Below are 27,141 nucleotides of genomic sequence, written 5' to 3' on the forward strand. Positions count from 1 at the left end.
AGCTACATGAAATGACAAAAAGTGAAATTGTTTTGAATCGTTTTATTATGCTTTGCTCAGATTATGATTTCAGGTATTTAGCTTTCACAATTATATTTTCTGAAGGCTTGAAACTACATGACATAATGCTTAATATTCATTTAAATTGTAAGTATAATTAGTATTTAAAGATATGTACATCAAAGAAACCAGTCCCATTACACTTGCAGATGTGTTACTAAAGTATAATAAGTCACTTTCAACTCTATCCTTGGCTTCTTTTCTCGGTCACTGGCTAACATCAATTAGTAAATTTTGGACACTTAATGAGTAGTAATTTTTTGGCATTAACTAAAGCCCACGAACCAGGCGAATATATTCAGATGTTAAATACCGTAAAACACGTTTCTCCCTGTATCATTTAATGTTTTTCGCCACTGTGGATCTATATTACGTAATAAAAAACCATTGCAGGGTGAATATTTTAAATATTAAAATGCCACGCTGGTGCAAACCGACCCATTTCAAGAAAAGCCCATCCGTGTTTGAAATCCAAAAAATGTGTTAGTGACCTGTTTACATATACCAACAGCAAAACCCGTGACATTGTTTGAATGTTAATTGGTTTCCGATTATATTTGTGACAGAATTTTAGTGCTCATATAATTTAATTCTTCAAAATGTACTCGCTTGTACTTGCTTTTTCGAAAGCAGTGTGAGTGAGTGTTGAAAACAACCGGATCATCGATCGATGTAACTGTGCCAGTAATAAATTAAAGGCACAATTGACCAAACGTTTCCAGAGAAATGATAGTCTACATAAATTGTGACTTTCAATGGTTTTGAAAATGTAAAATACATGTATTAGAATTACGTGTACGTTCGTTTGCTTAGCGTTCGAGCTAGCTATGTACAAGTGACAAATTCAATGGTAAGTCAAGTTGATATGTACACATTTGTAATAACTCCGTTTAATCAAAGCGCAGTACTAGGCGACCTAAATAGCTCAATGTGTAGCCTTCGTTCTTTGAAAAACGAGGACGTCTTAGGCCTACAATTGATTGTAACTAAATAAGGCATACGGCGCTATCTCTATATAAGGAGATATGCTGCCTTTGCTCATTCTTGGTAAGCTTCATTGCAATCTCAATATTGCAGCTATTACATTTTCGCTTCGGCCATGAGTAAAATATAAAATGAGTTGAAACACTTCCATTGCTAAGTACAGGCAAAAGGACACGGCAAGTTATCTACAAGTAAGGAATAAACTTCAGGATGCAACAACCAATCATTCATATTCACTGAAAATCATTTGTTACTTGATGCCTTTAATACTGGTAGTTCTTCATAAGTACCATCACTTTGAGACGACTCAACAATAGGTAGAAAGGTAAATGGGTCGCGTTGCTGTTTTCTTGTGTGCTGCCCAGTATGCCCAGAAGGAATAGCAGGAAGTGGGCTTCTTCTTGTCCCTTTCATAGCCCCACTCCTGCTCACTTTATTCTTAAAATTTTGCAAAATAGATGATTCCTTCTGCTTCCGGAATTTCGCTCGTTCCGCTGGGATTTCTTCATAGATGCTTTGCGACTCATCTTTGTAATTTTTGTGAGCTTTCTCAGGGACGGATGTTTCATCATAAGTGTCTTCGTCCACGGTGTTATATTTTATTTGCCTATGATCAGTACCACCGGAGAAAGAAGGCAACTCAATATTTTCATCAGCACTAAAGTAGATGTCTTCTTTGCCGTTCTCATTGGCATCATTGCAAGAGGTAAAAATTGATTCATCGTATGAAGAGCCGCCTGGTTGGTGTAATCCTGTTTCAGGTTGCCTCAGATTACCGTTAAACATTGAGCTGTCGTCCACAATATTTTTATCAAATATATCATCTTTCAAACCAAATGATCCAGTTCGTTCGTATTTTCTGGTATTAACTACATCCGTAGCTTCATATGTCTCAGCTTCCAGCTTGGTAGTTCCTATCATTGAGTTGCCCTCGTTTGCAAATGTTTCATCATCAATAACACCAGCATAGATGTTTTCCTGTGTGTCAGCTTCGTCATAACTCTCCTCCGTGTTAAGATCTCTCGCATAGTTGGAGGTATCTTTGAAAGAGGCTAGAGCATTGATTCCTTCCTTTTCTATATCAGTGTACCCTTCTTTTGATGTGGTTAAAGAGGCATTCTTGTCCCTTGTTTTTGCGTCCTCATCAACTGTGAGTGGTGCTTTTGAAAACGTATCCTCAGTCATCGCTTCCTCATCTACCATAGAGTATGATGCTTTTGCATCATTCATCGTGTCATCATTGTCTCTTGTCATCGCTTCCTCATCTAAGACAATGTAAGATGATTTTGTAGAGTTCACCATGTCCTCCCTATCTCTTTTCATTGCTTCCGCATCGACCTCAGTGTAAGATGCTTTTGCAGCGTTCATCGTCTCCTCTCTGTCTTTCGTCATCGCTTCCTCATCTAGCGCAATGTAAGATGCTTTTGCAACGTTCACCCTGTCTACGCTGTCCCTCGTCATCGCTTCCTCGTCTAACGCAATGTAAGATGCTTTTGCACCGTTCATCGTGCCTTCACTGTCCCTCGTCATCGCGTCCTCATCTAGCGCTATGTAAGATGCTTTTGCACTGTTCATCGTGTTCACCCTGTCTCTTGTCATCCCTTCTTCATCCAGCTCAATGTAGGCGGCTTTTGGTATGCTAATGGTGCCATTTTGTTCCATTTTAACCCGCTCCACGTCTGGAATAAGGTACGTTGGTCCCAAGAGTTGTGTTTGTAAGGAGTTGTCGTCTGCCCTACCCTGTTCTTTAATTTCCATGTATGATGTTGTAGTCTGCGTAGGATTGATGGGAGGTAATGGGAGATCTCTATCCTTATTCAGGAGAGGTTCAAATACTTTCATATAAGCAGTTCCAGCTCTTTCGATGTTTTCTTTGTTTGTACTAGGAGTACCCAGTAGACCAGGGCTAATATATTGAGGTGTACCAACTTCATTTACGTCAATATAAGAACCTCTTTGAGTCCCTCCGCTCTTTCCCATAGATGTTGTAGACAACGTCCCAACATCCGGTTTATTTCTTTGCTCCGCGCAGCAAGTCTCTTCATCTGGTTCGATGTATGAACATGATAGCCGATGATTCCTAAGGTCGCCCTTACTTAACGTCACCTTTTTGCGCATTTTGACTGTTTGAGATTCATTGGTCACTATCACTTTATCATACGACTGTGTGATCATATTCCCGCAGCTAACGCTACTATTGAGTCCATTGATGTCTTCGGAATGGTCCCTGTTCTTAACAGACTGGGAATTCATGATCTCTGCTGTACTAGACTGATCATAGATCTCTGACGAATATACCTGTGGCATTGCAGATTTGAACTTCGCAACAGCTTTTTGCACTACTGCCTTGTTTCCTGCCGTTAAATGCCTTACGTCAGCCAGTGAACCCTCTCTTGTAGTAACATCGTTACTCCTCGTAACCATTTTGCTATGTTGCATATTATCAGCTGTCTCCGGCATGAGACCGTTAACAAGTACGTTTGCTGATGATGTTATGTCTGATTGAGAGCTACGTACATCTGTGTCTTCCTTCTCTACATTTCCATTTGACTCGGATGGATCAATTGATATTTCCTGTGACCCATTTTCGACCAGGGACTGACCAAATAAAATCAAGTCCAACGTCTTTGAATATGGTTCTCCCTCTCCATCTTCAGCAGGAGAGTTACCTGTCAGTTTGCTTAAAGAAGTAACACTTGTTAATTTCTTTTCTGGTGGAGCTTTAATTTTCAATGGCATATAGCGGTCTAAAGATGATGTTTGCCGCTTCTCTAAGGCATGATAGTCGGAACCATCTCTATCAACTTCTGTTGAATGTAAATATACAAAATATTGTCATAAAAAATGTGAAGAGTATAACATTCAAACGTTTCAGTCAAGAGAAATAAACATTATGTTAACATGCTTACTGCCACAATACAATTGTAACTTAATTGTAATTTGACATGGTGTGAAAATATCTATCGACAAAAATTAAATGGGAAGTTTCCTAGTTATACGATCAACAGTTTTATACTTCTACTTTAGCCGAATGATATAATTTACTGTGAAATTTGATGAAAGAAAAATTACCTCAATGCTTAACGTAACTTGAATCGATTTTAGGCTTTTTGGCTTTTGAGTATAATTTATAACCCTTCTGTGGATATTTCGTTATTGCAGAAGTTTAAATGTCTCTACATATTTTTCAGAATGAAACTTTTATGCCTTATATATGGTGTACGGGACATGTTCCATGACCGACATGTTACTTGTTTCAAAACATGTTTCCAATTAGTCTAGCTACATTCTAATGTACCCCTCTTACGACTCAAGAAGCAATACATTGACTAAAAAAATTAAACCGAACAACCGGTAAAGTTGTACCTGCTCTTTTATAATTCCATCCGTCTTGACTGCACCTGTAAGCCATAATACTGAACAAAGGGAAATATTTTGATAAATAACCATATAAATATAGTATATATCAACAATAATATACATTTGCATAAGGTTTACAATGACTGCGGTTATAGTAAATGCTTAATGAAAATTTCCAATCGAATTGATTTTCTCTCTCAAAGTTATGAAATATTAACTTATATTGCACTTTTTACAAATAATGTGCCCCGCAACTTGATGTAGCCCATAAAGTAACAATGTATACCCCAAGCCACAGCTAGTAGACATGGAAGAGATTTAGCAAGTTTGAGTATGATATAATACTCTCTCATGAATAAAATGTCTGATATAGGCCAGAAAACAGTAAAATTAAGTAACAAAATGAATATTTCATTTTAACAATAATAGGCTGTTGCAGTTAGTTGTCTAGGATATTCACATCGATATAACACTGATGTTAATACTTGCAGAATATAGTTGACTTCACCCTTTTACAATGCCATGTGATTAGTTAAGTAAGCAGCAGAAAGTGATTTTGTCTTCGGTGTAGTTTATGTTAAAGTAGTTTTACCTAAAATATTTCCTATCATTTGAGGCTAAAATTGTGGAAATTGGTTGGAAAATGACCGAGATATAAGGATTGTCATAAGCACATAAATAAAAAATTATGTCCACAAATAGCTTATTTTGGAGTAAAATACTACCAAAAGTATAAACGTTTGGTTTTTGGTGTATTTTATATTAAGATAGTATTACCAAAAATATTTCCTATCATTTGAGGCTAAAATTGTGGAAATTGGTTGTAAAATGACCGAGATATAAAGATTGTCATAACAACTGTGGCTGCGCCCCCTCTACTAAGATATACGATATATAAACAATACACGTATATACAACACAGGTATATACACGCACATGTGCAGGTATCGCACCACAATTAGAGTAGTGCACGTCCGTCTGAGAGGTTCACCATTGACGGGAAAAAGCACTAAAGTGCCCTACTGTATTGATTCTTTTGGCATTTTCTGAATCATCACCATTCTTTTTGATGCTTCGATGTTGAAGAAGAGGATATCAACTACTGATGGTCTAAAAAAAATCTGGAGGATTGAATGGGATTTAAGGTATTTAAAAAAAATCTTGGATGAAACAAGAAGATTCCGCAGCGACAGCTGGCAGATGGGAAGGGGAGCACTTTGATCAACTTTGAGCCGTTTAGCTCAAACTATAAACGGTCATGGTGGCAAAAGTTGAAAGTTTTATGATAGTCATTAGCTATCATATGGTGGGTAGAACTGTCAGTCTATCTATGCTCTATCGGACTTGGAATATGACGAGTTTAGTGTGTAAGTCAATGTGAGCAATTAGTGGTGGTGCGGTACCTGCAACGTACCCATTGTGGACAACAACAACAATAAATTAGTGGCGCTATGGCGATATCCATTGCTTTCCTTTTGCAAGAACACAATATTTATTAGATTTTTGAAAAAGGGTGTAGGGTGCGCGAGATAATACTTAGAAACAAGGAAGAGTTTTTCAACCGTTTCTCGGTTTTTAATGATAATTTAAATGTCCAATTCCCTATTGCCCTGATTTTTTTCAGGTAGTTTTTTTTTTAATATGGTGGGCTTGTTCTAGAACATTTGTGTGAGGTGCTGGCTTGTTTCTAAGTGGAGCCTTGATTTTTTTGATAATGACAAGCCAAAATCTTTTGAAACAAAACAAAAGTTTGAGCAAAAATTTGGGAAATGAAAATGGATAGCACCGACTAAAAATAGGCATTTTTGAATAGATCTGTATTTCAGCTTTATTCTAATACTCAAACCAAAGTGTTAGGTTTTTGGGCATATTCCGCCCAGTTAAAGGGCTACTTTAGGAAAAAGGTTATCTTGGTATGTAAGTTCAAGAAAGAGACTAACTTGAGTGATGGTATAACGTTTGTACATTTTACGCCGCTATTGAGATATTCAGCTTTAAATATTTGCTCAATTAATGTTCCGTTTTAGGCTGAAGTGCTTAATACGTCAGATCCTCAGTACAGTAAAATAAATGTTATTTTGGTCAGTTTTATAACTCAACCAAAAACCATGTTGTACTAACTTCATTTAAGCAAGAGCGCACATGTGGATCACATTCAACACCATTTGTTCTTGAAATTTGTTAAACGTTTTGGGAAAAATTTTATTTGTAGTTTATATGCTCCTATTTTGTTTGTGATTTAGAATAGGTGGTCCAGCCACTTCAATTGATGAGCCTCTGTTGTTTAAAACAGAGGCTCATCAAGCCTCTGTTTTGCATAACTTTGAATATAGGCCTATTGATACTTACCGAGTGTAATGAAACAAAAATGTTTACAAATTTGTAGTGCTTATTTCTCACCTCGTGAACGCGCTTAAGAGGATGATCACTGCAATTGTTACACAGGAAACGATGGTAATGACAAACAAATCATTTGGAGACAATCGGACTGAAATCAAAATTAATGAACAAAAGGATAGTCAGAGCTTTTAAAACTCTAAAAAGCTTTCGTGTTAGTATGAAGTTAGTAATATGCGTATTGCCTCCTCCCCCCCCCCCCTCTTTAAGAAAGACAATATCAACATTACGAGAGGAACGAAGGGGGGGGGGGGCAAATAAGTATGAACTACATATTACGCCGCAGAATCGTCTGATGTGTGTATTAAATGAAGTGTCTTTCAATGCCGCACTATTTGGACGCAAATCATGATGCGTGTCTATAATTAGGCGTAAACGCAAGAAGTGGTTTAATTGTGTCAGTATAGAATGTATATCCCCAACTGATCGTTACCACACCTCCTCCACCCCAACCCACACACACAAATGACGATAAAGGTGGGGGCCATGCTCACCTGGCCCAGTCTATATATAATTACTACATACGCTACCGTGGTACTGACCTGGTATTTCTATAGCTTCACTCCATACAATTGTTGTGTTCTATATAAACAAAAAGCATGAATAAAGCTAATCCCATCTGTTTTGAACATAACACTTAAACATTAGAACATTGAAAATGAAAGTCATTTTATATGGAGAAAACTTCATGCTATGAGTGCAGAAAGTAGTACATTCGGCATGCTTGATAGAAAGTACCCACTGGAAATTGATTTTGAGCGTATCCATGGTGGTCAAAAGAATGGTCACAAACTAAGTACTGCCAAGTCTGACGACGGGGAGGGGGTTGGGCAGGGCATGGCAGCCTCGAGGCCCGGTTCAATTTCGGGGCCTGGGTGCAGAGAAAATATGGGCTGCATTAAGTGTGCAAGGGACATCTTTTATGATCTATATTTTCTGTTCTTATGATGTTGTTTTCTATGATACTTCTTAAAGAGTTTGATATATTTCAAATAAAGAAAAACGGAGAACAAAACCAAATTTAATATCTCTGTGGAATCATTTGAAGACCCTCTCATGCTTTCAGTTCTCATATATATATACACACACACACATACATATATATATATATATATATATATATATCATGTAAGGTAATTGTTTTGCTGTAACATTTGCATTCGATTATCCTAACTTATCATACCTCTCCACAGTTGCTCTTCACACCAACAAATATGTTTGGATTTCGCGAATATTGAGTGTTGCGTATCATCTGCGTTAGGTTCCCAGCATTTAAAGAAAATGTAATTTCGACATCGGATTTGTTTAGGACACCCAAATTATGGTGAGTTGACGAATTTCCCCCAGAAATACTACATACAATGACGTAGTTCCTGTATTGAATGAAAGAAATAGACTTATTGAAATGTGGTGATTTGATGATATTTTGTTTGGCTGAATTTCTTATAAGAGGTTCTTCAAAGTAATTGAATAAAAATAGAAAAACATTCAATTTCTACAAGTATACTAAGTACCTAAGAGTTCAACCTAGCCCAGAATATAAAATAACATTAAAGTAATAAACATGCATAAGAAAGAAAAGAAAAAGACATTACACGTGAAAGGATGTCATGTGTTAATACAAATACTAAGAAACACAATGAACATTTCGTGTAGTAAAAAAGACAACTTACGTAGCATATTTCTGTGTAAGTGGAGGCAGAGTAACAGTAAACCCCTCTTCCCCGGATGCTGACTTTGAAGGCGAAACTTTCACATCTGTTACATCCAAGCGAGTAATATCTTATTGCGGAAGAAAGCATTAAGTTAGTACAAACACCTTTCCCAGAAGCTACGCTGGTATCGACTTCACTAAATAAATCAAAACGATCACTGCTTATAAGCACATCATAAATCAATTGTTTTAACTGGATAAAATGCTGTTGCCGTTTAAGATTTGATTTAAATTTCTCATCAGATTGTGATATACTTTACAACCAAAAGGGAATAACGGTCTACCGTTGGTAATTATTATTATTTTTGTAAACAGCGACAACAATATTATCTATTATATAGAGGGGCAATCTGTATCTTGCATATATATATTTATATACTACCATGACATGCCAACACTATACATACTACCGCAGGAGTTATATTTGTATCATATTTTCGTGATATTTAATTTACTGATTACCCCTCCGATCCCGGAACGAGACGCCGACACACATAGCTGCTGCTCTACAATAAAATAACCTGCAATATGTCAAAAAGTTAGTTAAAAGATTACCTGGCGTTACTTTTGTTGGGCCAGTGCAGTCATGATATCATATATGTTAGCGTTTTACCTGCTATGGTCGTGACATTAAGAACTTCACTTCCTATTTCTGTAAGTCCAGACTGTACATCCGAACCCTCAGAGTGCATACTATTCTCTCCAATGGATGCTGTTATGTTGACCTGATACTGATATGTAGTGCAAGCTCGAAGTCCTGTTTCTGGAATTAATGTTGGTATTGTATGGAAAGTTTTACGAAGTTCCCATGTAGCACTGTTCATTTCTCTCCGATGCAAGCGTATCGTCCTGTTGGCACAGCTCCAGTCTTCATGACGAGGTACCTACAAAGGTCGAAGAAACAAACTCATTATTAGAGCTTGTAGTTAGTGTCACGAAGAACGACCCCCCCCCCCCCACCGCCCCAAACCAAGCAATCAACCCCCCCCCCCCCGACATACACACAGGTGTGTTTTGCATGTTCAATCCTAAATCGTAATACACAGCAAAACCACTTACACCCACACCCAAACACATACGTAAATAACTTTATCGTAATTCTACATCAAAGGTGGTCAGAATACGGGGCAGTCTTCGATCCATGGAGTAAATATTCATGGTAAACTTTAGGGCTGGATATCTGTTGCAAAAATGTTGTATTCTTGGATTTTACATACACTCTTAAAACATCCGGATCAAATTTGATTCATTCCGGATCAAATTTGATCCGGTTTCCGGATCCCAGGGGCACCGACCCCGTCCGGATCAAAATGATCCGGATTTCCGGATCAAAGAACAATGACCCCATTCCGGATCAAATTTGATCCGGCTTCCGGATCCCAGGGGCACCGACCCCGCCCGGATCAAAATGATCCGGATTTCCGGATAAAAAAAACAATGACCCCGTTCCGGATAAATTTGATCCGGTTTCCGTTTCAAGGGTACTTACGTTTTGGATATGTTATAAATAAGAAACAACATACAAATCTGAAAATAACTTGGCCATGTCTTTATTCTTTTTAACAACTTCGTTAACAAACAACGTCAATTATTTCTACTTATAAAAAGAGGTTGATCTGGGTTACAATACTGATGAACAAAAGCGGAAATGGAAAAGTGGATGGAATGCGAGAGTTTTATCAAAGCAGCAAAAGTATACTATTCTTAGTTATATCCCTGTTATATATGTAACTCGTGACTTGTTGTGGCAATTTATGTGTAACTTTTTGCTTTCAAAATCTTTATTTTCTAACTAGAAGCATATGTCTTATGCTTTAAAATCTCCACTAAAGATATCCTACAATAGGTACAAATGTTAGAATATGCTTAAAAGAGATCATCTCCTGCTAACTTCAACCTTTGAAATCTACATATTGCAGGATAATGAAAAATTCTGAAAAATACTACTCCACCAGCCTCTCAACGAATGGTCTTACATTATTTACCAAATAATGATACTTTGATATATTTTGGTTTGTTACAAATAACTTAGTACTATAGAATGACACAACTTTGATATTGTACAACTTAACAATGGGAAAGACTTTAAATTGCATGCACAAAATCTTTGTTACATACAGCAGAAATGATAGAGATGTGATTTGTCATGGGAATAAGAAAATGTTTGTAAAAATAATTTCCTTACTATATTTACCTTTGCAAAATTTTATTAAATATTAATTGCATCGAATGTTCTATGTATTAAAATAAATGAAAATACTTTGAAAACTTAAGTATTTTACTGAACTACCAACATGTTTGGAAATGAACAAGTGCTTGAATTATCACGTATGAATGCTTGATGATGTTTCTCTTGTTACTTTAAGTGGCATAAGCAGGTTTTAGTTGGAGGAGGTGGTGGGGGCAGGTTAAGTTACCAATGCATCACTCACTGTTTATGCTAGAAAAAACACCATCCCTCTATTCATCTTTAAAATCTGAACAGCTCACACATAACAATGAGGAATTTTTGCAATTAAATTATGCAACCGGCTCCCCCGAACTATTCCAGTGCAATTTGACTTGTCAATATTGAACATGAGTGGACAAACTGAACTCAAACTATGATAAATTTGTTATCTAAGATAATGTGATATCCATTAATACCATGACGGGTAAAAAAAAGGGTGATGATTACTCAGTCTTCTGGTTTAGAAAGTTCTCAAAAAGTCCCAGGTGTTGTATCATTCTATTTCTCATGTATAATTGAGTTCAAGTATTTTAAAACATATGTCAACTGTCTGCAGAAGTCATTGGCAAGGTAGCCCCCTTTTTCAACTCTACTAAACACCTACTCTGGTTGCTCTCTTGGTCCTCATGCCAAAACGAAAGGCTGTGGCTGTTGAACTTTTTCAAGGACTGATGGTATGTTTGTGCCAATCTATTGAAAAGATATTTGAAAGAGAAAGAGAAATTGAAAGAGAAATTACACATTTTTGTTTTCAAATTGCAACATTCTGACATACAAGGATACAACCATACATTGCCACAATTTTAAAATTTTGCAACCAGCTCCTCCTCCTCATCATCACCATCATCACCACCATCATCATCACCAACACCTCCATCATCATCACCACCACCACCATCTTTACTATCATCATCACCACCACCATCACCAACACCATGCATCATTATCATTGTGATACTCAATCATTTCATAACCGTTAGGTCATTCTCTCTGAGAAACATATATGATTTTAAGAATGTGAGGCAACCTTCGTTAACTTAAAGTACTAAAAATAGTAGAGTCATAAAACAAAAAGAAAAAGCAGATTTGCATGATTTTGAAGCTCAGTAAAATTGCAATCAACCTAACAGGTACCCAAGGAAAGGCTAGAAAAGGACTAGCAAAACACTCATACCATACTCTTATGGCCCAATTAACGTTGATATATAATGTGTAGCCTACAACATGGCATTATTCACTCTTCTTAAGTCTTACAGCAACAGTAAGCTTAGCGCACTTCAGTTTGGGTTCCTGTTCGCCAAGTGACTGAGCTAGAATAGCACATGTATTGAGTAAACCTCTTACCATGCCATCTGTTGTGTATTTTCTGAGAGAATATCTCCCACAGAACTCTTCTGTCTCTGATATTAAAGGCTCTGTGATACTCCAGTCTCCAGACACGTTACCATCGCTGAAATAACACACTCCTCTGCATCATCTGTGAAAACAATCATTGATAACGTTTTAAGCGACAAAAGTCACTAGATGCAAAAACTACATGAATGGATGGATGGTAGGATGAATGAATGAATGAATGAATGAATGAATGAATGAATGAATAAATGAATAAATGAATAAATGAATAAATAAATAAATAAATAAATAAATAAATACATAAATACATAAATAAATAAATAAATAAATAAATAAATAAATAAATAAATAAATAAATAAATAAATAAATAAATAAATAAATTTTAATTTACCTGATGTCAATTCCAAATCTGTTGTGCCAACCAGCTTTGATGGTTTATGAGGGTCGCGAACAGACTTCTTTGTCTTATTTTGGTCCTTTCTCCTCATGTATCGCAGTCGGTTTTCCGGGTAGCCTGTTGCTTCATGGCGACCTGTGCCAGCACAAAACTAGACTTCCTGAAATTTAGCAAAGAAAACATATGATAGAAAAATGTTACTTCTCTAAAAATTCATTGTAGTAATACCTCCATGAAAGTTCATTTCTGCCAATTCTTTTTTTTTTTTATCTGCAGACCTCATGCAATTAAGAGCCTATTCTTATCACAAGCTTACTGTACAGCACCCACTTTTGCACACAGTATGGTATATGAACACAATTTGAAAAGACCTGTATTTGGCCAATTTTTCCTTACCTTTTTTTGCATTTTAAACATATTGCCACAAATGAAGTTTACTGAACGTTTCAATTGAGATCTCAGATCCTTATGATCTATTTCCATGAACAGTATAAGAATTCAGAGAAGTTTCTGCATACCATTTAGTGTGTTATTTTGCCCCTCTTTTTGCCATTACTAGGCAAGACCATAAGCAACTTTATGCTAAGGTGCATCGGTATAAGCATTAACATAAAGCGGCATACCTGCTCGGTATTACCGGGTATACCTGAAATATTCGCGGAACCGCTACTTCAAGCGTCGACTGTACTATTACATTATACCATGAACCTATGGACACTAGCCTACAAATGTATTTGCGATTTAATGAAGACTTTACCATTTCTGTTTGTTTCTTTTGCAGAAACTTATTTAAATATTGATTAAAATAAAAAAGTAAGAAAAATCAGTGTTGTTTTCATTTCAACGCAAAAGTACAGTTCAGTACACTCCACTACTGGGCCCAGTCCAACCACAACACTACAGTAGCATATAGGTCTATGCCTTATTTGTAAATGATCACCTTAGGCCTATATACAGTAGAACATACAAGGGAAAGACTGATTCCCACTGTAGGCAAGTTTACCTAAATCTAAATTACCAGGAACCCTTATTAGGCCTTGCCTTCCTTACTTATGTCATTCAATTTATTTGGTTATCGAAAAATTACAATCCACTTTGTGGTGAAGTAGCAACCGAACATTAGAACCCACCATACAGTAATACTGTTTGCCCTGTAGCACCATAGAGGCTTCACAATAGTACTGCATACTGTTGTGTGTAGGCATGTACAGTACTGTAGTATACTGTACAGTACAGTCAATCAAAAACCTAGCGTTTATATTTTTCACACCACACGCTACACACTATAGTGTACACTGTATAACGCTAGGCCAGAGTAAACCCGTGACGGAGTGAGCATAGCTTCTTCAAATCACTAACTTTATTGCGTATGATTAACACAACAAACGAAATGGAAAGTGCCTAATAACTCACCTTTGAAATTCTTGACGTACTTCTCCAATCCCCATTGAAGTAATTTTGTTTCTACGAGATCCATAAGAGCATTTCGTGAGTGCAAAATTTCGAAAAGATGGCGTCTGTGTAAGACCGTGTAGCGTACGTTCGAGCGCTGCAGGTCACATGATGTACATCAGCCAATAGCATCAAGCTTTACGTTTTGATCAGGAACGGTACAATGAAATGATACCATGCCTAATGAAATTGAATCGGGAATGGTTGAATTTTATCCGGGAATGGATTAAAATTATCCTGAAAAGGATGAAACTATTTTTATCAGGAATCCGGGTCACAAAAGTGACCCGGAAAAATTAAGAGTGTACATTTTAATAAAATGATAACTTTAATAAATGAAATGTGAGGGGAAGTGATTGAAGAGCCAAGTAAACTGTTTTAAATTCTTACAGCGACGTTCAAGATTGCTGAGGAGTCATTCTGTGATGATATTCCCAAAGACGGTGCCGTTGGTACTGAAAATTAAATAGATTTATACCATATACTTATCAGAATTTACATTCATGTGCAATTATAATTATTGTTACAGGTTTTAAATATCTTTTCCCTACTTCATCACTACAAAGCAAAACAAATTGTGAATGTGAACGTTTAGAAAGTTTTAACAACGATATGGAAAGTTCAGTGCCATTGATTTTAACCGCTATTCCCAATGTTACAGAAAGTTATATTTAGACAATTAAGTGTACATTGTTATTATCAATATGCAAGTGCAGTAGTTTTAGTGCAGGGAGGTAATAAATGACGGCACATCACAGCGAAAATGGAGAAATGCAACCAATAGACTGAACTGTCAAACGTCGTTATTTCACAAACTACTGAGACAATTATTAAGTACCGGTTACTTGGCACTTGTCAAACAGTAATGACAACTTCATCAGATTTGTCCACTACATTGCTGAAGTAATATATGTGTAATGGAATAGCCCTATATAGAGTAAATAGAAAGGTCATAGGTTACATTTAATTATACATTAAGCGAAGGCCGATATTTGCGCCCCTGCTTGATGCACACCTACTTGTATGTTTTTCATCTACAACGCAGTTTACCTGATGCACGTGACGTAAACGTCACTTCGTTACTGGCGACTGAATCTCCGTCTGCTAAAATACTGATTCGATATGTGTATGTCGTACAAGACTTTAGTTCATTTTGTACAATTTTTGTATAGGATATATTCCAGGTTTGATTGGTCCATCGTTCATTATCCAGCTTCTCTATATACATGACAGCTCCTTCACAACTCCAATCGGACACACTAGAAACCTGGAATAATAACATGTAAGAACAAGTCTTGCATATCAATGTCATCATATCGCCCCCCCCCCCCCCCCGCCAAAAAAAAAAACACAGACACGGTTAAAATATGCTTTTGGAAAAACAGTGTGGCTGAAATTTGTTGAACGGGCGCACGTCCCTCTCTCACTCTACACGCCCATATTATATAAAACAATATATTATAACCACAATCTGAAGTAGTAGTCAAATATGTCACGAAATATCAGTGTCGTATAAACGGTATTGTCAGTATGATGAAATAATCCTAGAAAGAACATAACACTTTCAGAAGATGAAATCACAACTAACCTGTACATGAAAGATTGCGCTGTTAGCGTTGGTGCTGGTGACAGTTAACACAGGATTGGAAGGAACTGAGAAAAAACAAATATTCCAGTTTTGACTAAGTAATATTTGGATCATCAAAACAATTATGGGTTAATATTATTCAAATGACTAAGTTGAGTTAGTTTTCAAAATTATGACGATTTAGTTTGCCCAGAATTACCACCAGTTGCGTCATCAGTGACTGATAAAACTTAAATCGCCTCTTTGGGTAAATGATAAATATTGATCGGTCATCCTGAAATGCAACATATATAACATTTATCACTTATCGCTTTTATTTATTTGATCACACGGTAGGAATAGATCATCAAAAGAATCAATACAGACGGGTTGAACTTCAATTTGGTTAACAACCTTATTGCTACCTAATTCGTCAAATAACAGAAATGAATTGTGAATAAATTAATAAATTAATGGTTTGTAAAATCCATACAAAGACAAAGTCACAAGCACTTATCAAAGTGTTGTCAATACGGTTTAACTAGTATGATGCGTTGTGCGAGAAGTAGGTTTTGTATGTGTGTAAACATGCATGTAAATTGTGCATGTTTTCAGACTCGCAGGGGCAGGTGTCGTCTGGAGTCAAATGAGTTGCAAACCCTAGTTTCATGTTTATTCATGAAGCTAATGGAAGTAGGTTAATTTGGCTGCATGCCGCCCGGCCTATGGTTTCCAGCCTAGACCAAGGCCCCGTGCCAATAAGCCCAACGTGAATCCCCCATACTCCATGGTCAGTCGGTAGTGGGGGAAGAACAGTTTGCTTTTTTTTTGCATTCGGAAAAAAATGAGACCACTCCTCCGGGCCCGGGACGCAAACAGACATGGATTCAGTCGCTGAATGGTGAACAGCCCTGTTCACATTCATAAAATACGTATTCAGTATTGATTAGCGAAACCTTGCGTTTAAACCGATAATTATAGATCTAATTTATAGTCTAAATATACTCCGAGTGCACCATTTGACGTCTTAACTAGTCAGCCTCCGGATCTAAGGTCAACTATCTCTCTCTTCATAAAAATATACGATCCACACTAGCCCTTTCAACCCACCTAAAACAATTGGAGTAAAGTTAGAATTTCTCCTCGCCCCCCACTCCCCCACCCACCTTATGTGCATGCTGCATGCTGTGCATGCTACTGTATATGACCAGCCTAATCTTTCAAATAGGTTACATTTATGGAACAAGTAGTTTGAAACGGCAAACTCTTGAGACCAACATTTAATGACGTCACACTTGTTCTAAACCCCGTTAAACAGACAATCCATAGGTTATAGTTAGTTTAAAATATTTCATGGACCATAACTAGTATAAGGTCAAATATTAACGTTTCCCTGAAACTTTGACTTAAGATATAGAACGGTCAGACAAAGCAAGACTATGAAGAATTGCATCTAACATGTGCAGCTATATATAGTGTAATTGTTCTGTCATGCATGCATGTTATATGTGACTGTATATGTTACTATTAACAATAAATATGGGGAATGTTCTCACCACCGCAGGGAATTCGTTTTGGGTAGATACCCGTTGGAGGGCCGTACCCGCTAAAGATTCCGTCAGCTGCAACGACCAGTCTAAATTCATACAGAGTACCACTGGCCAGTTCATTCACTTGATGGGATGTGATCTCCTTATCCAATCGGATTTCATGAAATCGTCCGCCTGCTTGACGATACTCAAGTTTGTATGCTGCCACAGGACCATAACCCAAATCCGTGCTTTCGTTCCACTCACGCCATGTAACTGTAACACTACTTGAATTAATTCTTGAGAATTCCAAAATGGCCGACTTGCTCGGAGGGTAAGATGGAGGGTGATCTAACATTAGTTAGGAAAGAAAGAAAGAAAGAAATGCAGTTAAAGGATTCCTTTCTGTAATCCTTCAACACTCACACACGAATAAGGGCAAACACACATTGTCAACATGTCATTCCCACTGATTTCTGATTTCTATTGTCATCAATACCAGACATTGTTTTTCTTTTGGTTATTCTTCTTTTTTCATTCTAATGAGAGTATGTCGCTTTCAAAAATATACGCGACCAAATAATCCCTAACATATACATATACTTAAGTTATTAGCAAATAAGAATCGGAAGTAAAATTTGTTAATATAAAATAATAAGATTTATCATATTGAACACACAATTATTTATTTCTCTGCATAAAGTTTCCTCCTTGTCCAAAAGGCACAGGGAGAGTATTCAATCGGTTGGGGAGGGGACACAAACTTTGAGGGACAGGAGGACATCATCTCATAACCATCCGAAAAACTAAATTTGTTACCAAAAACTCAATAACGTGTTTTTAACAAACGGGCACTATTTAATTACTTCTTGATTTTTCAACAACTGGCGCAATTATGTTATTTGTTCAACAAAATCGCACGGGGTACGGTATCTTGTAAACGACAATTGTATTTTATGTAAAGGCTCCAACCCAGACCCTCCCACCTTAGTCTTCGCTGCCAAGTTTAGAGAATCATGTGAGAATTGAAATATAAAAGTTATCAACCCGATAATCATTTATAAATATTAATTAGTATTATATATAGCGGTATATGTATATATAACTCTTCTTAAACTATATATATTATATTGAGAATTAGTTGAGACTAGTGAAACACTAGAAGGAAGTACGAACATTAAAATGATAATCTGGTGGCTAATTTGATTGCTTTTCAAAAAATGTGTTGTGGTTTGTGGCAACAGCGGCAGATTGGATGATGTCCTCAGGGCAAATCAGCTGAAAATGTCTGTGCTTTACCGTATAACTTATCTATCATTTATCCTTAGAACAAACTATATTTCTACAAAATGATACATACAGCTAAGAAAGCACTTTAAATGTATCAGGTTTCAAAGATAAATTAACTCGAATGTTAAAATTGCCTAAGTAAAGCTTTCGAAGAGCATTTGCCCAGATGACATCACATTCCTGCTACTGTGATCCAACCTCCTGGAGTAGGTTTTAAGGGTTAGCCAATTCAACGTTATGTTATGATAAGCCAGGGGCGTCGGAAACCAGGTCGAACCAGACCGGACAACTATATCTCACAGGACAAATTTCCTTTTGATTCTTCATTTTCATTTCATCATATGAAATTGAGAATTTCATTTTTTTTGCCATATATGCCCGTGTCCTCTCCAAATTGTCATTGTCCCCCTAAATTATGTAGTGACTGTATACCACCTGACCCCTCCTCCCTCTCTCCCCAGGCCTGGTTCTCTGTCGCATATTTCTTTACGAGAAACGATGTCTTTGAGATTAGTTGTCAAATGTAATTGCCACAGATGGAGTATATACGCTTAAATGCTGTGGTTATGAAGGGAAAGGCGAATTGTAAACTAAAGAGTGTTAGTATAACACGAAGACTTGTCAAAACATAGGAATTTTGTCGAGTTGACAAATTATGGTAACATGCCAACTCGACACATTATATTTGTTTATGTTCGTGACATCAAGTTACATGTTTAGATAATAATTAATCTGTTATATTTGATATTTGATGATTTATGGTGTCCTAATAAACGTGACTGCCTGATGCGGAGGTTACTGGATAAGTTCATAAAATATCCTCCTTGGTCAATGACGTAGGCCTACGTCTCATTATACTATTTAAAACTAGAATATTGTGCAACCGTTGAAATAAATAGGTTCTGAAGAGACATGCAAGTTGGAGACTTATCGTGTTAGTATAACACGAAAAATACATACATCATTGTTGTAAAAACGCAACGCATCGACTTGACAAATTTGATAGTTCTCATCAAAGTATAACGTTAACGTAACTTTTCATCTCTACAAATATCATATTTGCATTATAGTTTCGTAAAATGTAGATCTAGCTCGCTGCCAACTTTGTAGCCAGTAATAACTTACGATTGTGTTATAAAAGGGGACGTCGTTACTTACAATCATGGTCGCAGGGTATCTGGCCGTCCAGGCATTGTTTTCCATTTACTGGACAGACAAGATTGCGATCGGGTTCAATACACTTATCATTCTTTGACCGAAAGTAAAACGTTCCACTTGGTGCGCGTAACCGAGTTTGGACTGATTTACGGGGCAACTTCATAAAGACCAGAGATGGAGTCGCTCCGCCCAAGTAATGGGATTTCAGCATCTGGAATCTGCCTCCCCATTTGATATTGGTTGGAAAACCTATATGAAGAATGAGAGAAAAATAGCACATTTATGCAAAGTGCCTCATTTTGTGTTTAAACAAAATCATCATGAAGATATTTTTCGCGCATCAATCTGCAGCTAAAAGACAGATAATTAATTGGAAATTGTACGAAGTCGCCGCTCTAATTAAGCAGCGGTTCAAAGTAGCAGTGGGGTACTGTATATGCTTAGGACTCCCGCACACCAGTTTATGTAGAGTATATGCCTAGTAAAGTAGAGGAGCCCTAATGTAACAGAAGCCAAGCTATCTTCGTACGTATTTTTACAGATGTTGTATTTTTAATTGTTTGAGACACTACAGTAGGCCTAGCTGCTTATTTATGATTCTGGGTCATGTTTTACTTTGTTCAACACTTACTTTTGGTGGAAAAAGTTTTAACTTCGTACTGCAAAGAAACATGACTTTCTAATGCGCAATTACGTAGCACCATGCATCTGCCTAACTTTCTAACCTTTGTTCATATGGATATATGGATTTATGGTACATGGATTTTCCATATTGAGTACAAGAATCCTATTGCTTGTGAGGTAAAATCTCCTATATGTCACCAGAGGTCAAACTCTGAAAAACCTTTTACATGATATGTAACGATGGAAATCGTGGATACCTCTAATACTTGGTGTGTGGATTCATAAAACTGAGTACAAGACCCCTATTGCTTTTGATTGAGGTGTGCATAGCCACGTACAGTAGACTGACCTGTGTTTATGATGCCGTAGTTTTATTGTATCAGCTAGTTCTGATTATACTAACAAGCAGAAGTCTAGTGCATTGAAGTCATCGAAACCTCAATGCATTTTGCATTATGGGTCATCTTAGAACATGTCAGTTTCGCAGTGGCTTATCAAGAAATTGTTGAAAGAACATTAAATTGTATAGAATTTAGAAGGTCGCCATGGCCGCAGGTCGTCGTTGCCTACAGTCCATTGTCTAGGCTCTTAAACGTTACGCTTTCACAGTGTAATTTGGCGGAGACATTTAACATTAGGCTTGACACTATGCACATTAGCACATTGGCTAGTTGTTTGGAGGTAAGACCTATGCCTAATGTTCGGTCTACGAGTAATGGGCCAGAAGTTAATGCAGCTAAGGTCAGGGGCGTATCCAGGATTTTGTAACCCGGAGGGCGCGAATTACTATCTAAGCGGAGCGCAACCATCGGTTGGCGCGCAGCGCACAAGAACATTTCTGGTTTTAATACCCCCCAGATCACCGGTAATGGCACTTCTTGGGCTTGAAAATGACCAACCAGATGTACACTTTTGCCTGAGAACCAAGTATTTCCCAATATTTTTTTCCCCCCATCCATAACCTTTTTGAAGATTGGCACCAGTCACACATCATGTTCGAGCTCATTGCATGTCCTGTGGATCATTGCTTTGTAGGTGGTTCTACGTCGCGGCCCACAATACCCGACAGCCCCAATTTTCAAGGTTTTCAGCCCATTATTTGTTCAGAATTTGAAAATTTACATTTCTCGTGAATAAACTCACTTCAAGACATACCCATAATGTTGCAAAAAATATCATCTATGGACAATCAATATAGAAAAACCTCATTGAACCCCTAACAGACCGGTCAAAATTACACGAGTAGAGGGAAGTATGATAAAGAAGTAATGTTGGTAAGGAAATTTTCGAAAATTCAGACACAGTTAATTTATTGGTGTACAAATATTAAACCCTCCTATAACGGCTATGATAAAACTTGGTTGAAGGAAATGAAAAATACCAGATATTTCCGAAACCGAACACTACACACATGCCTATGTGTAGGAGGCGGGGAGGGGGGGGGGGGCTCCTACTGAAAGAAAAATAAATTGCAATGATGTAGCTAAAGGAAATGAATAGTTTAAAAAATATCTCCTTGATAATTTAAATAAAGTTCTAAGCTTGGCCGACTAATTCGCCATTACTAATGTAAAAGAGAATTTGACATAATAGGACCTCCATGCTTTTTCTCCATCTACATAAGACATTTCGTTGTTTACATTAGCATCCCGCGGTATACTGCGCAACTTTCACGGACAGCACGGTACACGATGGCATGCGATGTAATAACCGATACTTGCTTACTTGCTTGAAATCACTAGCGATATCATAAAAAAATATGCTCGGGGGGGGGGGTGGGCGGTCGCCCCTTCCCGAAATGCGTCATGTTCCCCGACGACTCGGTCGAGTTCGAGACCAGCCACAGTTGGTTTCATAGCACAATTGTTTAAGGCGTCCATACACACACACGCGTTATGATTGACCATATATAGTATATATATAGATACATTAGTGAGAGAGGAAAAATGGTCAAAAGTGGATTTGTCGGTGTAAAGGGTCGGGTGAGGCGCACGCCCCTTCCGAAATCCTCGATCCGTCACTGGCTACCCGGCCATGTGTATACAATAGGGATCCGCGCTGTAATGATGTCACTGTTCCTCTTTTTCTTCCCGGTGTCTTGGCGTTTTTCTTTCACTCCCTCCTTTTCTCTTTTTTCTCTCCTTCTTCTTTTTCTTTTCCCTTCCTTCCTCTCCTTCTCCTCTTTCCCCCCTCTTTTTTCCCTTTTTTCTTCTCTTTTTTTTCTCTCCTCTTTTTCTTACCCGGGGGGCGCGCACCCCAACGCTCCCCTCTGGATACGCGCCTGAAGGTCCAAGAATTGTGTTTTCTTCATGAACATTTTCCTTTATGATTTTTTGTTATATCACGTATCAACATGGGACGTCACAAACTGAAACAGAGACAGCAGAGTGACTAATACCAGGTTGCTTTTGGATACATATTCACAGTTGGGAAATTCGAAATAAGGGGAAATTTCCTGAAAGAAAATTACAAAATAATAATAGTACAATCAACTTCGGACGACAAACAATTGCAATATTAAATTATAACTTTCATGAATAGCAATACCAGATACTAGATATGTATGTCACTTTATGCAAAGTTCCATATTATATCAATTTAACTTCAATATACGGGAGAACAATACTATACGGCTTTAAGATTTAGCGTTCACAGTACTGACAGCAACGGGTAATACTGTAGAAAACCAGTCAGAGCCTTATAGGAATACCAATCATAAACAACCTTGCCTTTTAACAGTTACTACAACAAAGTTTAACCACTTTCACTATTTCATTCACAAGGGAATGCAAATATGGACAGAAAATACAATTGAACTTTAATCTGTGTTGCAAAATCCGAATGATTGATTACAATTCATGTATGTTAATGGTCCTACACAGCAGAGAATGAAACTTACGCCAAAAGATTGCATGACCGTCTTACCCCTTTAAAGGGAAAATCCTAAGAGAGTTACATGTGTCTACTACACAGTGTATAGCAAATGAAACACCCTCCAAATGGAACACACGATTCATCGACTTTAAGATGGGGTACTACCTGTGCATTGGGTAACTTCTCCATTCACAGTACAGAGTACAGACAGCAATGAGTAATAATGTACAAAATCAGTCAGGGCCTTAGAGGAATACCAATATTTAAAAACGTTGCCTTTTACCAGTTAATAATACAACAAAGGTGTAACCCCTTTCACTATGTAATTCACAATGGAATACAAAATTAATATGGACAGAAAATATAATTAATCTATCAACTGTGTTGGGAAATCGGAATGATTGCTTACAACAGGTATGTTAATGGTCCTATTTAGCAGAGAGAGAAACTTATGCCAAAAGATTGATTGAACTTCTAACTCCTAAATGGGAATATCCTAAGAGCGTTACAAATGCCTTCACACAGCGTATGGTCCCGTTAGTGCAATACAAAAAGTAAGGACCATTTGTTGTGTTTGGTTTTAAGGTTATTATCCTTCCTGCTTCAACTGTTGCATAGTGTACTGTTTAATAGACAAAATTGATGGTGATGTAAAGACGTTATCTTTGTCGACTAAAGTGTACCACAGAATTATAAACTAAAAAATCCGTCCAGTTTATCCATAACCACACAATGTGGGTAATAATGTTTTGAAATAACTTTGTTGATTCAGGTAGGCTGTGGGCACAAACGTTGGCCAATTCGTTAAGGAGAAGCCCCTACATGTCTGTTGGGCTTAGGTCCAGACAGGAAGCCAACCCATTTTTTTCTCATTTGTGATTTAACAAGCTTACCAGTTTGGGACTCCATCACAGTTGCAATTTGCAGGATTTTAAAGTTTTTTTTTTCATTATTATTTGTCCCTTCCGTTAACAACACTTTTCAATTTTTTGGGAGGCGAATATTTAAGGTGCATGGTAAGACCGGATAAGGTATGTCCAAAAGTTAGGTCTCTGAATGTTTCTCTGGCAAATGTGTGAGCATTCATAGATTTCAAAATTAAAGGTATGTAGACAGGTAGCTATTATTTCAGTTGAAATATCATAACCCCCCCCTCACCCCCCAAAAAACAAATATATATATATACATGTATATATATATATATATATATATACATATATATATATATATATATATTTATATATATATATATATATATATATATAAATATAAATATATATATATATATTTATATATATATATATATATAAATATATATATATATATATATTTATATATATATATATGTGTGTGTGTGTATATATATTTATGTATACCATTAAATTCCCACTTTTTCTATTCTTTATTAACAAGTTTGATAGTTTTAAGGAGCAAATGAAGGTATGTTTTATTCATACTGCTGTGTTAGTAATTAAATGGTTTAATTTACCTTTAATGGATGATTCATTCTTTATTAAGGATTTAATCAGTAGCATATTATGAACTCGAAATTTAGACCACTTGATTCAATCTCTTTATTTAAATATTTTTCGTTCATCAATATTACATCATTAATTTATTTGGCCCAATGCATCTGTTTAAAAATTGGACACTCTCAGACTGTTTCAGACGCCACCATTGTTTTGAACTTAATTAACTCTGTTATGAGTACCATATGAAATTCTTTTAGGAGGGTATTGTTTGCAAAACCAAATTGAATAGTTGTGGTCCAATTCCCATATTTAGTACCCAGTGTGATTGTTGTTCTTCATATTTTCGAAGATTTATAAAGGCACCAAAACGAGTTCGAAATGAATGAATGATTGCATAGGGCAAATTGAAAATGTAAGATTACGTTATTTGAAAAAACATTTTTGAGGTATTGCCAGCACAATCTGATACATGTTTCATGAACATAACTATAGATTTATTTTAATTATTAGAAAATCACATTTTTATGAGGGGAACATACAAGTGGGTGAGTGAATCATTCATTGCATATTTTTGTGCCTTTGAAGTTTGTAAGTTTGCTTCAATATGTGATCACTCACTACACTCTGAGAAAGAGTGAGAATTCACTCCAAACGAGTGAAAGTTCACTCTTTTTTCTAGAGTGTTATACTAAGTGTTACTACTTAGAAAGATCTAAGCCACTACTAAGAGTTAATACTTAGCGGGTTTTAAGCCCCTACTTAGAGTTACTACTTAGTGGGCTTCATGCCCCTACTTAGAGTTACTACTTAGTGGGCTTTATGCCCCTACTTAGAGTTACTACTTAGCGGGATATTAGCCACTATACTTAGAGTTACTACCTATGTTGATAAACTTCAATCGTTATGAACTACGGTATATATTATGGGTGAGGTAATATCTGGGTGTCGATCTTTGATCTTTGTGATTGTGAGGATGACCCCCTCCCCCCCCCCTCCCCCCTTGCCGAGTTGAAGTATGAGCCTAGCAGCAGTTCACTTTCGTCACTGTCATAGTGCATTGTGATTTGGTGTCACCAATACTGAGCACCGACGAAAAAATATTTCAATGATTACAATCAGTTAAAGGTCTTGTAGACTGCACTGATTGAAGAGCTGACGTCGTCATCAATGAAGCATTGAAGGAGCATTCCAAATATTTATGGTAGCTTAAATTCAGTGAATATCTTGTAAAGCGGAACACCTATAGAAGTATCACTGCCATATTCAAATATTTCCTGACTGTAGGTCAATCACTTCGTCTTCGTCGTATTTGCTCTAATAATTCGTATTTCATTTTAAACAAAACACACCTACCATCCAAATCGTCCTCCTCTTGAGCAAATCACCATTAACTTTCAACCCTACACCTATTCAGCATGGTACTTTCAAATGTGATCGTACTTCGAGATGCATCGTCTGCAGCCACCCCATTGTTGAATCCAATTCCATCACCAGCTAGGCACCCAACCCACACACAAGACTAAAGGTCGCATCACTTGCACAACATCTAATGTTATGTATCTAATCTCTTTTATTTTTTTGCGGCATCCAGTATGGAAACCAAAACCACCCTCCAGAAGCGATTCTATGGTCACAGATCCACAGGCAACACCTTGAAGAATGAGGCCTCGGTTGGAGCATACTTAGCCTTCTCAACGATACCAACTGACCTAGTACGAATCAGCAGAGAGGGACTGTGGATGCAACGCCTTGGCACCATTCAAACTCATGGGCGTAACATTCAGGAAAGACATGACTAACATTTTTTTCTGCCCCCCCCCCATACATCTCCCCCTGTTCTCTCTCTGTCACCCTCTTCTCCTAGCTCTCTTCCTTTTCTTTTCTCTACACTTTCCTGTCTTTGTCCTTATGCAAGTTTATACCCTACCCTCTTCCCTAAATCATCTCTTTCTCCCCTCTTCAGTTTATCTCCTACCTCTCCTCTTCCCCCTGTTGGTTTCTTACTTCTCTCCACCCTTTTTAAACTAATGCTCTTACATCACTCTCTTTTGTGCTCACCCTGCTCTTTTACATACCTGTATTCTGTGCTTGTATGTTGTCCCTTGTATTTTCTGTTACTTGTCATTCAGCCTGTGAAGAAGATCCTACTAGGATCGAAACGTCAGGCCCACTTACTTCTACAAATTCTCTTACACAGGCTCGTTAGTGGATACGCAGTTTGCTCACAGTTTTTGTTTTATTTTTAATTTGGATTTAATTCGTCTGCACTACAAATAGTGATTGAAATCATCCTGTATATTTAATACTGTATGAAGGGTATTCTATCTTAAGCTACGAGAAGGGGCAACAGAATACGCAAAGATAGCACAGAAAGGGAGTATTATGTGAATGAAAAGTGAAACTTACGTTTTTTTGAACACTGACTGTCCACAAAAGACAAGGGAGAACACAGTAATAAGATATAGAATGACACGTGGAATTTCATCGCCATTCCAAAGTAGAAAGTTCCTCATCAATATGCAGTTATTTAGGTTTTTCTGTTCCTAAATATTCAGCAATAACAGAAACTTCTTGAAAATTTCTTCAGTAAGTACTGTCCAATGCATCCATGATTAAATCATACACGAATTTGCCCGGATGCTATCCAAATCCTATAAGAAAGAAGAATTTCTTGCAATG

At 37.1% G+C, this 27,141-nt stretch overlaps 1 protein-coding gene and 1 long non-coding RNA gene across 2 annotated transcripts; both read right to left on the bottom strand.

Annotated features, from left to right (window-relative positions):
- Nucleotides 1-22: 22 nt before the first annotated feature.
- LOC139978284 (uncharacterized) lies at nt 23-27,084 on the bottom strand. Its single transcript, XM_071988344.1, has 13 exons — nt 26,869-27,084; nt 19,493-19,741; nt 17,072-17,395; nt 15,537-15,601; nt 14,999-15,215; nt 14,339-14,403; nt 9,129-9,399; nt 8,475-8,583; nt 7,985-8,174; nt 7,344-7,383; nt 6,805-6,892; nt 4,411-4,460; nt 23-3,851 (listed from the first exon to the last, which is right to left on the bottom strand). Exons 1-13 carry the CDS (start codon nt 26,951-26,953, stop codon nt 1,288-1,290), a joined length of 4,317 nt encoding a protein of 1,438 aa, XP_071844445.1. The 5' UTR covers nt 26,954-27,084; the 3' UTR covers nt 23-1,287.
- Nucleotides 10,050-14,286, bottom strand: LOC139978292 (uncharacterized). The gene is made up of 4 exons (XR_011796937.1): nt 13,910-14,286; nt 12,491-12,656; nt 12,090-12,222; nt 10,050-11,435 (listed from the first exon to the last, which is right to left on the bottom strand). It is a non-coding gene; the product is annotated as an uncharacterized lncRNA (long non-coding RNA).
- Nucleotides 27,085-27,141: the final 57 nt, after the last annotated feature.

Source organism: Apostichopus japonicus, chromosome 13 (assembly GCF_037975245.1).
Source record: "Apostichopus japonicus isolate 1M-3 chromosome 13, ASM3797524v1, whole genome shotgun sequence".
NCBI lineage: Eukaryota > Metazoa > Echinodermata > Holothuroidea > Aspidochirotida > Stichopodidae > Apostichopus > Apostichopus japonicus.